This window comes from Trichomycterus rosablanca, chromosome 9, assembly GCF_030014385.1.
Source record: "Trichomycterus rosablanca isolate fTriRos1 chromosome 9, fTriRos1.hap1, whole genome shotgun sequence".
Lineage (NCBI taxonomy): Eukaryota > Metazoa > Chordata > Actinopteri > Siluriformes > Trichomycteridae > Trichomycterus > Trichomycterus rosablanca.
The window spans coordinates 8,239,522-8,255,676 of NC_085996.1; the positions used below are offsets into that span (position 1 = coordinate 8,239,522).

Consider the following 16,155-nt stretch of genomic DNA (forward strand, 5'->3'; position numbering starts at 1 on the left):
TACCCAACACCCCCAGAGGCTAAACCTCACCCCATCTATGACCTGAGGAATCCCACAACTGTCTAACACCACCAACCCCCACCCCAACACCACCCCACGGTCGGGTGAGAAAGTTTGTTTCAGTGCATGTATTTTTACCATGCTGATCTTTAAAAACCAATCACTAAACCCATCTGAGAGATCCAAATCGTTTTTTCTTTTTAATGTTCTTTTTTTCCAATTATATAAGGTAAGAAATTTCTATTTAATACATAATAAAAAAGTGCAAAATCTGAACTCTTACCTTTTGCACTCTTAAACTTTAGTTTAAACCTGGTGTGATTTCTTATTAAATCTGATTGCTGGTGAAGTATGTACAGCTTTTTCCTTTTTGAAAGAATGTTATCATTATTAAATATTTATTTAATTAGTTATTTGGTTTAAAGAAAGCAAATGACAATAAATAATCTAGCCAAATTCAAAACTGGCTGATTCAGAAATGACAATTTAAGATAATTTTACAAATAAGATGTAATTAACTAATCAATATTTAGATACCAAAACTAACATAAAAAGACTCCCTTTTAAGCACAATTAACAATAAAAAAAAGGTTTTAGCACAATTAAATAGTTTAAATTCTAATTTATAAAGACAAAATAAAACTGATTAATAGAGATCATCAGTGAATTTAGCCTATATTAGATACGAGTGTCATTATTTATAATTTAATTATCACGACAATAGATTTTAGCATTTTAAAAGGTGAAAGGTTTTATTTTATTTTTTAAACTTCCCTTTAAATTTAAAAGAAATGGAAAATAGAGACTTTTTCGTTGTTCAGCTAAGCAAACAACTAAATCCAGACTGAAGCAGATTCAAAGAAAATCTTACTAAGAATACATGATTTAAAAAATAGTAAACAAGCAACATGTTTGTTTCAAATGATTATGAATTATTATAAAGCTTTTTGGGAGCAAAATGAAGCATCTTAGCATTAAATGTTTTATTTGACAAAAACACATTTAATTTAAATTTAAATGTTATAATTGTAATTTAATATAAATGACTTTAAAAATGTTTAATGGAAACAAGACAATTTAGACTGAAAAAGGTAGAATAATTCTGAAAGAGTAGTTTTAGTTCTCTTTTTAAGAGTAATGTTTAATAGGGTTTTTTGAGTTTTAGTTTCATTCTAATGCAAACAACAGATTTCTGACTGGAGCAGATAAAAGGACTCTAAAAGGAAAAACAGAGAAATACGTTTTTAAAGTAATGCATAATTTAATGCACATTTTGCACAAAAATCCATAAATATCAATTAACAAAAAATCTTTTTTAACAAAAAATCCATAAAAAAATCTGTTTTTGTTTTTTGTTTGCTAAGTTATATATAATGCCCTTATAAATAACAGTTTTTCTTAAATTACTTTGTAAACCTTAAATTAAAGCAGATTTTAAAAAGAGGGGATTATATGATGTATAATGATTTATGATTTTTACTTTGTAACAGACATGTACCTCATAACTACACTCCAGACCAAACATCCATGTTTACATTACTCAGTGAGAACAGCTCTGGTAACATGTACTGATCCGAAATACTGTTCAGCTGGCCTGTTCTATATGCTGTTCCATGGGCCGTGTCCTAATCCCCATAGCGCACGTAGAGAACAGGAACAGGATTCGCAGTTACCATGGTTACCATATGCGGCGTCTGTTATGTAGCGCAATAGTCGGAGCATCATGACGTCGTCATTGTTACGTATGCAGAGAAAAGACTAAAGGTAACCATGGCGACAGTCTTTAAAGGCTGTCTGTATGCATTATGAGCAGAATCAGAATAACTTCATTGGCCAAGTGCGCCTGGAATTTAACTGGAATTGGTGTACATACATAGAAATGTAAATATAAATAGTACAAGAAATGTTGCACAAGCACAACAACAATGTCAACAACAGATCAAACAACACAAACTATACAAAGTACACAAACATATGATGCAGTAAGGGGAAAAGTTTATTGTGTGTGTGTGATGTGATGCTTTAATTTGAACTGATCTAAATCGTTTATACACATAGTGGTCAGGATGGAAATAAGAATACCTATAAAACAAAATAAAAATTGTGTGTGTGTGTGAGAGAGAGAGAGAGAGAGAGAGAGAGAGCGATACATATGTTTATAGAATACAATTATATATTGTCTGTAAATTTGCTAAAATATTTTTTATTGTTTATTGTTTTTTATTATTTTATTTGTATTCATTTTTATTGTTTATTTATTTACTGTCATCTTTTGCTTCCTTTGTAATTTTATAATTTTATTATCGTTGTAATGCTTTGGCAACATTGTTTTTTTTTTTTACAGTCATGCCAATAAAGCTACTTTGAATCTTGAGAGAGAGAGAGAGAGAGAGAGAGAGAAAATTGAGAGAAAATATTTTTTTTTAAAGAAAATTGGATTAGACAGGATTGATCTCTCATCATCATGTACTGCTCAACATGCTTATCTAAAGTAGGGGTTTTTTAACTCCAAGTTATTTAGTCTTATACATTGGTCACTATTTTTATTTAAATGATCACTACAAAAACAGTTGTAAACATTTCGAACAATGTAAGTTTTAATAAAAAAAATAAACTTACCTTTTAATTTAAATAAATTAATAAATTTTTCCTTTTTTTTTCAACTCAACTTCAACCCATGTGCTGCCCTTGTTAGCTTAACATTTTTTACTGTTGCTAATGCACCTGCTTCTTCTCAACTTCAGTCTTGGAGACTCACTGTCCTGCAGTGCTTTCTTTGCTTCCAAATCACCTGATCTAACCTACCTACATAGTAAAAGCCCTATTGCTCTGGACAGCTTTAGGACTTTCCTGCTCCCAACACACCTAACACAGTTTTTAAAAGCTGGAAAAATGTAGAGCTCTGCAGAGCAGCAGGTGTCCAGGAGCTGAGGAACCCTGACCTAAAGCGTCATGGTATGAAAAATACATTAACACCTCATTATGCCTAACCTCCATGTTTGTAGCCATGGGAACTGGCCAGAAGGTAAGTCACAAGCCAAGCTACAGAGCAGCAAACAGCACAGCAAACCTTCGCCTGCAGTAGTCAATTCCCAGTGTTCAGAAATACAGCGTTAATTACAGCGCTAGCAGGATGAAGTGCACAATGTTTTATATGTTTAGCTTTCATTCATCCATCCATCAAACTATCTTTTCCTTTTCTTTGTTTTCCTTTTCTTCAATTCCCCTTCTTCCACCTTCCATTCACTATCCATCTCTTCATTCATTCACCCTTTCCTTTATCATTAATCTCAATGTTTTAGGATCTATGTTTTATTCTGTTTTATTGGTTGGCACAGTGGGGACACTGGTAGAGTGGATGCAGTACAACAACCTGGGTTCTAAGCTACTGAGCTCAATCTTTGCCTCCAGTCACAAGGTAAAATTAAGGGTACTGGAGTAGTAATCAGAAGGTCACTGGTTTCTACTACAGCATGATAGCAAATGTATTATTATTGGATCAGGCCTAGGTCTGATTTTACATTTTTCAAAATCCAACCTACTATATTATCACTGTCATTGTATGTTATAAATGTGCTGCCTGATGTGACACTGTCATATGAACTCACACTACCACCACACCTGTAACATTTAGAACAACTTAGCAGGAGAAGCTTTCAAAAACACGTTGATCCAGTCTCAAGATGTCAGTATTGGTGAATATTGGTCATCAGAATTGTTCAGCCTGATCGGTAAGCTAGGGAAGTACTTTTATTTTTAGGAATGCAGATGTTTAAATGGGTTGGACTCACCTGGATGAAAGTTGAGAGCCATGATCTTTATCCTCAGATGCCATCAGGTCATGAAAATAAAAATAAGTAAAAAATAATCACACACAGAGATTCCTAAAATTAGTAAATTTTTTAGCGTTCACACTACCCAGCTTTCAACCTCTTTTGAAGCAGACCGGGTCAGAGACGACGTCTGTTATCCGTTATCAGTTTGAATTCAAGGGAATTTTCCAACCATGAATATTTAATAGCTGCAGTGAAATATAAGAACAGCGTGTGAGAATAGCCGGATGAAGAGAAAATGTTTCTTAGAAGAACCAGAGCTGCTGGTGTTGGGTGATATGGTGCGTCTGAATACCACCGCTGTGGGTGCACTCTATTCACCTTTTACTGCATGTTTATATGAAAAGTGCATGTAGTAAGGGTTTGGCTGTAGTGGTTATGAAGTTCAACAGAAGTTTGTGTTTTCCATTTCCAACCAAACAGGCTAGCAAAGAGCCCGTCATGCCTGCATTTGTGAAGAATAACATTTGGGGTTGGAGTGAAGTTTTTAAGTTTTGGTTGGTTAATCATGCCTGTTGAGTGCCCAGCAGAGGTGGACTGGTGTAATAGAATCCTAGCACACGTCCATGTTACTTTCAAGGCCTTCAGCTATGTTTCACTACATTTTGAAATATGACTACAGGGAAACTTCACATAAACCACAAAGCACTGATTGGTTACTAATACTGGGTAATAAAGGCTGTCTTGAATGAGTTGTTCAAATTTACTCTAAAATATTGAATTGGGTTGCGGTTAAAGCTTTGTACAAGGCTGTCAAGTTTACAAAGCAGTCAAGTTTACCAAACATTTTTTTTTTTTTACAAAGCTTATTTTGTGCGTGGAAGAGCTGGAATGCAAAATTAGATAAGAACACCCTAAACTGTTGCCACAAAATTGAAAAAACAGATCTTCAAATAGATCTAGAAACAGATCTCCAAAATGTTACTGTGCAGCATCAGAATGGTCCTTTACTGAAACCAAAACACTCAACTCCAACAACAGCTCAAGATCATATCTTCTTCACCATACTTTATTGCAGCTTGCAATTAATGTCAGACCAGTTCTTCTTCTGTTATAGCAGCATACAAGTATCCATGGTTTTGCCCAACAACCTTATGGACATCTGTCCAAATACTTTTGCTTGTATAATATATATGGTTTACTTGTAGGGTCTGACTAATGGAAATGGCTCCATATGCATCTAATAATGCACTTCCTGACTGACTGGAATTTAAAATCATGTTTCCATTTGGGATTCCACACATGAGTAAACAGAGCTGCAGCAATTATGTGTGCTACTGTAAAGTCAGTGTGAGAGACCACTACAAGCTTCTCCACAAAACCCACTCAAGATCACATTTACTAAACTAAAACAGTCACTACACGCCCAAATGTATGTAGACCAAGCCCATAATCACAATATATATTGGGGAGGGGGAACGTGTGTATTTAGTATATAGTGTGTGTTTCTAAATGGCGTAATACTTTAGGTTAGCATAAAACTATTAAGTCGTATAAACATCAACAGTAACTATTAACAGTTTCATTATTGTGCATTTAACTGAGGCGCTGTGCTGCCACAGTGTGGTCACAAACTGTAACCACAACACCTCAAATCAAGTGAATTTTATTGGCGTGACGCTGTTCACAATAACATTGTCTCAAAACAACTTTACAGATTCTACCGAAAAACCCTGATAAGCAAGACACTTCAGCAACCATAGTGGATATAAAAGTGATAAATTACAAATTAAATAGTCACCAATATTTTTTATTTTAAACTAGTGAAGGTCATGGCAGGTAACACTGAGCACGCAGGGCTGAAATACCCTGGACAGGGAAGCAATCCATCCCAGGGTTTGGACAGCTCCACTTAGACATAGCCAATAATGTCTGTGTAGACGTCCGGCCGGCCAATAGCATCGCTGAGATTCGAACCTGACCCCAGAAACAGTCAGCTGTTTCATCTTTTTCAAAATCGCAGGACATGACAACCTGCACATACATTTTTACAAAAATAACACATCAATCACATGGATTCCAAAAGACATCCTGTTTATTATACATGTGTTCTGTTTCATCTTATTGGTGTTTTTTCCCTTTTAAAGATAAAAACACAACTGCATACATTTGGAGGTAGCATGTGAACATATAACTAACACGTCCATCCGGTCAAATTAATCTGTAATTAAAGATGATCTGACTGACTTTATAAAGCTAGGAATAAAATTACCAGTCTGTACAAAGTGGCCTAAAGACATTATAGCTGTAAGATTTCAGGTAGAATCCTGGATGATGTTATTAATGATATGAAATGTATAAAAAAATAACACCACCTAACCAATCTCTCTGTCTGTCTCTCAGCTGCTGTATACTTGACGTATGAAGAAATGTAACTCGGGATGGAGGAGGAACAGTGGAACTAATGCCTGGAAGAAGAAACAGAGAAAAGGAAAAGAGAGCACAGATGAAGGAGGAACAGAAAGTAAAAGGGAGTGAGAGAAAGAGAGAGAATAAGAGAAAGATGGAAAGAATATAAATATGAGAAGTAGTGACAGAGAAAAGCCAAAAAGCACAAAGAAATAAAAGAAGGTGGATCAAGGAATCTTAGCAGGGGACAAGGGAAGGGTGAAATCGGACAAAAAAAGAAAAAGAGAAAGAAAGGCTGAAAGTGAGGGGGAAACTGAAATGAAAAGCAGCAATTATGTCCCTGGATCAGCGTCTTCTGTGTTTTCGTTAATCGACCCAGCTGAGATCCAGGCAGCGGGCGATGAAGGCGTAGGTGTCAGACACCTCCTGGATCACCTTGCTGGTGGGCTTACCGGCACCGTGCCCAGACTTTGTGTCCACGTAAATAAACAGTGGGTTGGACTGGCCAGGCCAGCGACCAATAACGTGCTGCAGGGTGGCTATGTACTTCAGAGAGTGCAGAGGCACCACGCGGTCGTCATGGTCACCGGTTAACAACAACACAGCCGGGTACTGGACGCCGTTGCCCTCTGGGATCCGGATATTGTGAAGAGGAGAGTACCTATAATGAAAAGGGTGTCAAATGGTGCCTTCAGAGTTTAGATTTTTGGAAATTACAGTAACGACATAGAGCATTTAGTCATAGCCAGATCCCACACACACGAAGCACTTGGAAGCTTCTTAGTATGAGGTTTACAAAAATAAAACATTGATTCTTTATTGGTGAGTGATTCTTATTACTCCAAAATAAACTTGTGCAAGAAATGCAATTCCCTCTGTCTCTGTGTGCTACCCAAGTGAAATTTAGGAGTAAAAGTTTGTCCTTTGCACTTTTTTAAATGTGTGTACAGGAGCAGCCGAAAGGAATCGTTCATTGTACTCACTCGATTAGACAGCCGAACTGCTCTTTATTTTCAGAGCAACCAAAGTCAGTAGTCCAGGCGTGGCCTATGGTAAACTTATGGAACTTAAGCATGTCCATCACACCAACCTGAGCAACAGCACAGCCAAACAGATCAGGCCTCTGATTTACACATGCCGCTAAACACACACACACACACAGATGAAAGAGGAGAAAAATATGAATTACATGTCAGGATACATGTAAATCCACACATCCTTCATCCTACATGAAGCAAATAAACACTTGTGCAGGTGTTTGTTTCCTGTGGAGAATGAGTGGTCACTTAAAACCTTTGCATAAGACTGTAAAATGTGCATTCACTCCTGATGAGGAACGTGTGCAGAGATGCACAGTAAGGTTCCAGAACGAGTTAAAGGTGTGTGTGAGGGTGTGGCGTACCCACGAGCAGGCCTCCATTGGAGCCTCCATTGATGGTGAGTTTTTTCGGTGAGGTATAGCCCTCCTTTATCAGATACTCTGCTGCACACTGGAAATCCGTGAAACAGTTCTGCTTGTTCTCCAACATCCCCCCTACAGACAGACAGAGAAATAATATCAAACACAAACACCCTAGATCCTAACATTTTATGTTAGTTTTGTTTTTTGTCTGCACAAAGAGAAGCCAAAACATTACAAACATGCGCCTCTGAAGACCTCTAAAGGTGTCCAGTATCGATTACCAGTACAAGGTCCTTTCTGCACATTGTAGGGTGGATTGTTCTACGGCGCATCCTGGTGGCATTTCTTTTGCATTTAAATTCATAGCAAACTTTAGCTAGACCTGATCCTGCTTGAATAAATGCAGGTGTGTTACCTTTGTGCCATGTTTCTCCATACTCTCCTCCTCCTCTGATGTTGGCTACGGCTAAAACTCCTCCCAGATGACGCACAAACATGAGCCTGGAAACGCTGGAACCAAAACACACAGACACAGTCTTACTTAAATGACAACACCAACACACACCTCATAAATGGTAAGGTGGTGCAAACTGGGTGCTGCCCGGCAATATAGCTCCTTGTGAACTGGGTTCAATCCATGCCCCAGTAAATGTCTGTGGAAAAACATGACATGTTCCATGTCCAGGTACCTCAATACTCTGAATACTGGATTCATTCCTACCTGACTAAAACACGAAGAAGGTAAAATCACTACCTAAATTACCAAAGGTGTAATGAGCTTATAAAACGCAATTAAATGGATCAATTGGAGTAATTCCTTAAAGGCTAAGAGCGAGCAAAAACAGCCACCTCTGTTTGTCCCATCAGAGGGTTCACATCAGCCTGATATCTCATCGTTTGCCTACAGCGCCACACAACCTGTCACCTTACCACATTACAGCATGAAGAAACCTTTTGTCTTGTCACTATTAAAACACTAGGTGTGAGGCAGAAATACCCTGGACAATGCACCAATCTGGCTGCATCAGACTACATTTAATCAGGAGGGTGTGTAGAGATAGTTACCTATAGCTGGGTGTTATGGAAATGTTGAATCCGCCATAGCCGTAGAGAAAGGCTGGATGGGAGCCATCTAGCTGAATTCCCTTCTTATGCACAATAAACATGGGGATCTGAGTGCCATCTTTACTGGGGTAAAAGACCTGCATGCACACAAAATAATAATCGTCATATGGTTTTGTGCTTGTGCTATAGGCTTAGTGTGTGTTAAAGGTGAGGTGCGATTTGGGGGTACCTGTGAGGTCTGGTAGTCTGCAGCGTCGAAGCCCTTCACTTTAACCTCTCTGAAGACGTGTGGCTGTAGAGGAGTTTTAGTCAGATCACAGTGGTAGATGATTGCTGAAAAAGAGCAAGTTCAAGTAGAATTAATTAACAAAGAAAACGACAAACCACAGTGAGACAAATGCTAAATAAAAGCTAAATAAAAGATTTTGAAGCTGCTTTTTAAAATTGCTAATTGAGGATGCTTTCAGTATTTCTTGTTCCACAGTTCCACAGTTTAGGAGCAAGTACACTAACCACCGCCTTACCACATCTTTTATGATTTGTTCGCAGAACCTTCTTCTGTAAAATGACAGTACAGGGCTTAAGTTGTCTTCTGTGATACCTAGTGCAGTCATGTGGATTTTCACTCCTGGCAACCATATGGATAGTGCTTTTCCAGAGTATCCTGTTTACCGTTTGTGTTTTCAGGCTTCCTAATGGCTTGTCCATTATTCCTTTTAACTGTATCCATCCATCTTTTGCTGGTCGTCCTCTTTTTTAAGCATAATTGTCTTTTCCAATGACCTGGTTCTTTTCATAATGCATCCAAATTAAGAGAGTTTCCGTTTAGTTAATTGGGTTTCAAGTGAGGGGTAAGTTTCGATTTGGTCAAGGATCCATTTGTTTGTCTTCTTTGCCATCCAATCCAATCTCAAAAGTTTTTACTGGGACCAACATCTGTTGTTTAAAAGGTATGGATATTTTTCCTGTTCTACTTTTTTACTGCGCAGCTTTTACATCCAGAAAGAACCACAGAGATTAAAGTCTGGACAGATCTGGTCTCCTGGAGACAAATCATTACATCTAAATATCTTTTCCAGGTCCTTTACTGTGTCAACTGTTTAAAATGGTTTTACTATGTTGCTCTCGACCCTGGTCTCTGCACTTTTTTGACATACTGGTGAAACAAACAGATGAACAGATGACGGTGATACACAAAATAAGAATGTTTGTTGCCTAAACCCACCTGGAGAGAGAAAAGAGGTGAAATAGTAGAAGATTTCAGAGTCCTTCTTGCGACCAGTGAAGCCTACAATGGATCCCACGTCCAGCGGAAAGGTCTTCAGCTCCTCCCCTGACTCCAGACGGAACATCTTCAAAACGTTCTTTACATCATGGAGGTAACACACAAATATAGAAGTGGAGTGCGTGCAGGTGGCAAACTCTATGGAAAAAAATGTTGTTCAATGAATCACTGATATAAAAATTATAATTAAAGCTGTCATAAGAAATACATTGTGCAAGAAGCTTCAGTATGAGCTGTAAAGAACTGCTAATGCATAATGAAATGTTTACACAAGAGTGGTCATGGATTGGATTGTGAAGCAAGTGACACCATGTTAGTTAGTAACTGTTGTTTGAACAATAATGAAACAATAAAACAAGTGAAACATTACAGCTGTGTTTCAGTTGTCATAGATACTTAAAGTATGTCTGTATAATTTGCATAATATCTATGTAATATGTAATTTGCAATATCCCACTACAGTGAGAGTAAATTCTATTAATCTACTGTATTTTTCCTCCCAATCTAGTCATATCCCATTACACTGATATATCACTCCTGAAGGCTGCAGACCCCGACATTGACCGAGGAGGGCCGTATTTAACACGCGCCCCTTTAACACGAGTGCACGCCCTCAGTAAACTTGACCATAATAAAGCAGTTGATAAAAATGAAATTAAATTAGTTTTATTTTAAGTATTTCATGTTATAATCCTACCCTATAATCACACTACCCCACTACTGCTGAGATCCAGGGTTTGAAAATCCACTGATCAGGCATCTAAACAGACATGATTGGCTATACCTAGCCATTGGGAGGTACACTTTTAATGCAGGTACCAAGCCCGGACAAAATAAGGAGGGCTGCTTCAGGAAGGGCATACGGCATAAAAAAATGTGCCAAATTAGGTATGCATCCCAGAATGATCTATTGTGCCAGTGCTTACATTTACAAAGGAGCAGCCAAAAGAATAACAACAATAAAAAGTCCCACCTAAGACGTCTTTGTCATGCTGAGGAATGAGCTCCTTCCATTGGCTGGGTGATGGCTGGGCAAAGTCTATGTTGATGAGGCGGTAGCGAGGGGCATCCAGATTCGTTTTGAACGTAAACACAGAGCCTTCGTTCGTTACGTATTCGTACTCTGCGTCAAAGTTGTCAACCAGCTTCACCCATGGCAACAGTCCTGTTGAGATAAAGTGCTGTTTAGTCCATAATTGTACAATTCTAAACTGCATAAGCTTCCATGACTTGGTAGCCTCACAGGTCAAGTGCTGAACTACAAAAGCCAAACACATCTTTCTTTCCACTACAGACTGAAGAGCATCTTACCTGTAATACCATTTTGAATAGTGTTGAGGTCACAATACCATAACCGGTTCACTGGGTCACAGCCTTCTCTGATAGACAGCAATATATAGCGGCCATCGTCTGACACCTGCAAACACAGCACGCACTCCCTCAGATGTTACAGTATGAACAATATGTACAGTACATAAAACTGTGTGTGTGTGGGTGTGTTACCTCAGCACCACTCATCCACTTGGGCTCCTCAAGGAATTCAGCACACAGTACATCCTGAGACTGTGGTGTGCCTAACACATGATAGTACAGCTTCTGATTCAGGTTGGTAGACGTCTCTGTACCTGAAAAGTGAGAGTGAGGCATACAGATGATGAATGAACCACAATACTCCAGTCCTCTTTGTGTCTCACTCTGTGTGTGTTATGTACCATCACTCTTGCCCTCCTGCTCTGGATAAGAATTGTAGAACAACCCTTTTCCATCGTGCGTCCAGGCCATGCAGCTGAACTTGACTCTTTCAAGCCGGTCATCCAGAGCAACGGCTCCGTCCACTCGCAGGAACCGGATCTCCACCCAGTCAGAGCCACTCGCGCTAACACCATACGCCATGTACTCGCCATCCTCCGAGAAGGTATAACCTGTGTTAAATACATAATATTAAAGCACCACAAATCCAAGCAAATAAAGGGCTTGTGAAGGCGATGACTAAAACAGAAAGCATGTACTTTATAGCCTAAAGTAAATGAAAAGATTTCAGGTTTCAGTGAAAAACCTTCAGCAGCCTATACAAAGATCTGATTTCAACCATACTAAACCCTTTTTGGATCAACTGGCTTCTGATTTTAACAGGAACCAGTAGCCAGGACCTATGCCTAAAAACTGCTTTTACACATACCGGAACATGTACTGTGATACTGGGATGTATTGCATCTTTCATTTTTACGTAAGGAGCACAAAACAAACACTGTACAAACATATCCACGCACCTTGCAAAGCTACAGTTCCATCATCCGAGAAAGTGTTCGGGTCAAGAAACAATTTTGGTTCCGCTTTAAGGTTCTCCTGAACATAAAGAACACTTTGGTTCTGCAGGCCTGTGTTATAGAAGTGAAAATACCTAGTAAAAAAATAAATAAAAAAATAACAACAAGAATTAGTAGAATAATAATTTCAAGACTGAAAATAGGGTTGGATGATATGACCTATATCATGATAGAGGATTTTGGCCATTTTATATCACTGTATACAACATATCATACTTTATTTTTAAGAGCTAACTGTGCACGATTACCCAGGATAATTGTCAGTAGTTTCAGGAGGTCTTTAAACAGCCATACCCACCTTTTGCCTCGTTTAAAAGGGCAGCTATATTTGGGGTAATCATAGAGCTCTGTCATGCGCTCTTTAAAGACCTCTCGAACGGGACACTCTTCCAGAAAAGGCAATGTCAGCTGATTCTGAGCATTCACAAATGCCTGTAGAAGGACAAGAAAGAGCGAAAGAAAAGATTGTTAAGTTTGGGAGTTCTGTAATTTAACTTAAGCTTTTAAGACCCTGTAATAGGCTGCTAGTTAGTAACTGAACGTGCTTTAATGGTGCCACATCTACAGACTAAATTGAAATTGAAGGTTGATTAAGTTACTTTTGAAGCCTATAAAGAAAAACCTAAAAGTTTCATATTTAGGCATACAAGGTTCACATTTTCTTTCTGACTCCTGTTAATTGCCTGCGTAATTACACTATGTTTTGCACAGACAGAAAAGTCCCACCCTTAACAGATGATATAGCTGTGAAACATGTAATCATTTTAGCAAAGACACAGTTTTTAAGAAAAGCAACAAAAAAAAAAGCACCCAATATACCACCACAATAATACTCATAATTGCCCAATTGCCTCTGTTTGGGCTCAGTTTCACTGCATGGTAAATATTCTCAAAGGTAAAGCGGTGGGATTTTACCTGTGATTTTTCACTATCTGGATCCTCCAGCCAGCTGTATGGGTCAGGAACCTTCTGCCCATGGTACTCATCCACCTGTCATGTACACATAGCACATCTTCAAAATCACAGCTCTAGCACACACCTTTTTATTTAACCATTGACCTAATACACAACATGAATTACCTGGGAATAGTTTAACAACTTGTTTAATAAATAAAACATATAAAAAGCTTCTAGAAACAAGAAAATAGTTGCGCTCACCGAACACTTAAGTAAACCTAAGTAAACCTATCTGCTATTTACATTCATTATTTGGTAAGCTACACCTACCACACAAATTCACAGATCTATAGAATGACAAATCAAACCGTGAACTGTCTGGCCATCAGCGAATGGTCTGGCACAAGACAGGTTTAGCTTATGATCAGAGGAATACTGTCTTCACGGTCAAGCATGGAGCTGGTTTCAGTGATGATGTACACATGCAAGTCAACCAACGCTTGGTTAGGGAATCAGTACTGTAATATATTGGAGTAGCCTTCTTGGTCTTTAGATTTAAATCCCATAGAACTTTGGCTGGATTTTAAGAAAAGCAGTCAAACCAAAGGAGTGTTATCAAGACAAAGGGGGAACCACCAAGTACTGAGGCTGGAAGTTGAATAATAGTGCACATGGACATTTGTCAAAAGAACTAGATGCTCAAATCAAAATTGCTTGTTTGTATAAAAGTTTTTTCTTGATTTTTATTCAATTATAAAGTCCCTTTAAGGTGGGCAGAGTTAAATATTTCCATGTCCAACTGTATGGGCCAGAGTAGCTCTTGTGTTGTTCTGTACCAGGTGACATAACCTTTACGTCATCTGGCATTAATAAGTCTTGGTCACAATACAACCTATTAACTCTCCTCAGACCATTGTCAGTGGTTACTCACCACAGCTGCCTTAGAGCAACACTTTCTGTTTCTGAGATACTTCAACCCAGTGGTCAGGCTGTAATGAGTCCTTATCACTCAGGTCATTATGGTGAACATATCTGCTACATTCAACATATGAATTACCCCCAGCTTAACATGTAATAAAGCCCTCACATGCACTATTGTTACCAAATAGCTATGGCCATCCACATTTTTATGTATTTTAACGTTTTGGCTAAAGACTACAAAGGGATGTATTAATTCATTAATTAATTTATTTTTATTGTTTATTAAGGGGTTTAATTTATTTCTACAAAAAGATGTAGAAGATGTCATTACCCCACCAAAATATTAGTAACATTAGAAACTATTTTTTTCGTTCTTTATTTAAGTACAATTAATAAACGTATTTCACTTGCAAAAATGAATAAGTATCTTTGCAGCGGACAGCTGCCAAGCTAAGCTAACACTAGCGCCAGCATTAATTCATTACTATTACTGGCTAATCTAGCTAGCCAGATGCTAACATCAGAATCAGAATCTATTCATTCTAGTTAGCATAGCTAAGCTAACTAGGGTTTTTCGCAAAATACACTAAAATGAAATTCTCACCACAGCTTCATCCCGGTACACGTTTGGATACTGGAAAGGCATATTTGTTAAAATACCGGTCGTAAAACACAACAAATCTTAATAATTTAAACTGACTGAAGAAGCCGGTTAGAGTTTAGCTACACTCCTGTGTGGTAAAGCTACGGGTGTGGGTTCAACTCCAAATAGCGTGCTAGTGTACAGTGAGAGCACTAGATAGGGCACATAACCCGTAATTATTAACACCACTAAGTAAACCTTAGTAGGATGTTTGTTGTTATTTGAGTTTGATCCCTACTCGAACGTAAAAGAAATATGAAATCTATTCTCTCAAAACATGCCATTTCTAAAATCAAAGTGTTTAAATGAAAAGGCAGAATGCTGATATAAATTCAAATGTTAAGTTTAGAATTCAACAGTTTTTGACATGAAAATGAAAAGATAGTAATACATAAGTGAAATAAGTGAATATTTTACCTAATACGCCTACAAATGTCTATAGGTCCCCACCTCACCTGCAGTTTTAAAGCATTTACATTATTTGCTATTTATTATGTTTTTAAATTACATTTCGTATTCTTGATATTTACACCAAACACAACATGGTAATGTACACAGCAACCATCCAAAAAGTCAAATTCTTTACCAGAATGTCCCTAATCCTCAATTACTTGGATTAAGGTTTTTTTTCAGCATCTGCTAAATGCCATAAATGTAAAAGTCATGATATGATGATGGTGATTGAAGGTGGGTAGTAACATACAACATATGGTCTATTACTCAGCCTCAGAGACTCAGACTCAGACTCAGCCTCAGCCTCAGCTTTATTGTCATTCAAACCACGTACATGATTAGAACGAAATGCAGTTACTTAGGTTTTGGTGTGTGTAATATAATGAAACATGAATAACAAATAACTATGTTAAGTATGAAATAAAACTTAAGACTTAAAAAACTGGAAGAAATAACTAAGATAAGGTATTTTAAATATTTACATTTACATTCACAAGTATTGCACAAGAACTACAGCAGCTTTATGTGGATCTAAAGTGCATGATTTCAAAATATAGCAGCAACTCAAAGTGTATAGCAGCAGAAAATGGCAGCACCAGGTCACAGGTGTTTTAAGTGATTGGTGCATATGTTACCGGCCTCAGGCCTAGGGGAAACCTGGGCACGGTACAAACATCCGATTCCCTTACAAGAGAGAGACGGACACAGAAGTTAGCGTGTGCAAAGCTCTGGCGTTCTGAGCACTGCTTCCACACTCACAGCTTTGTACACACGGCCGTTCTCCTTGTAAGGTGCGCCCTCTGCTGGTCTGGTGCCGTTACTCTCAGTAGTTTGGTACCTCTGTTAAACTGATTGTTTTTTTAAAACTAAGTTTATTAAGAAAAAAACCCAACCGAAAGAAAGGATGAAAAATATAAAAGCACACAAAGAAAATAGCTACCCCTAAACCCCAATAAGAATTACCAAAGTGTAAAAGGGGT

General features: G+C 37.9%; 1 protein-coding gene across 2 annotated transcripts; it reads right to left on the reverse strand.

Moving 5' to 3' along the window:
- Positions 1 to 5,575: 5,575 nt before the first annotated feature.
- prep (prolyl endopeptidase) lies at positions 5,576 to 14,808 on the reverse strand. 2 transcript variants are annotated; one of them, XM_063001092.1, is made up of 15 exons: positions 14,684 to 14,808; positions 13,177 to 13,251; positions 12,560 to 12,693; positions 12,205 to 12,335; positions 11,647 to 11,856; positions 11,438 to 11,559; positions 11,246 to 11,351; positions 10,908 to 11,099; positions 9,875 to 10,072; positions 8,879 to 8,982; positions 8,650 to 8,786; positions 8,000 to 8,094; positions 7,585 to 7,716; positions 7,166 to 7,322; positions 5,576 to 6,843 (listed from the first exon to the last, which is right to left on the reverse strand). In XM_063001092.1, exons 1-15 carry the CDS (start codon positions 14,723 to 14,725, stop codon positions 6,549 to 6,551), a joined length of 2,130 nt encoding a protein of 709 aa, XP_062857162.1. In that variant the 5' UTR covers positions 14,726 to 14,808; the 3' UTR covers positions 5,576 to 6,548. The 2 variants fall into 2 exon arrangements, with proteins under 2 accessions (XP_062857162.1, XP_062857163.1); XM_063001093.1 differs by having other exon boundaries at positions 6,671 to 6,843; positions 7,273 to 7,322.
- Between the last annotated feature and the right edge of the window lie 1,347 nt (positions 14,809 to 16,155).

Excerpts from the sequence above, each read along its gene's own strand:
- prep (XM_063001092.1), bottom strand. The coding sequence starts at position 14,725 with ATGCCTTTCCAGTATCCAAACGTGTACCGGGATGAAGCTGTG. Across the intron at positions 12,336-12,559 it reads CCTTTTAAACGAGGCAAAAG|GTATTTTCACTTCTATAACA; the intron begins GTGGGTATGGCT and ends TTTTTTTACTAG. Across the intron at positions 8,787-8,878 it reads CAGACTACCAGACCTCACAG|GTCTTTTACCCCAGTAAAGA; the intron begins GTACCCCCAAAT and ends GTGTGCATGCAG.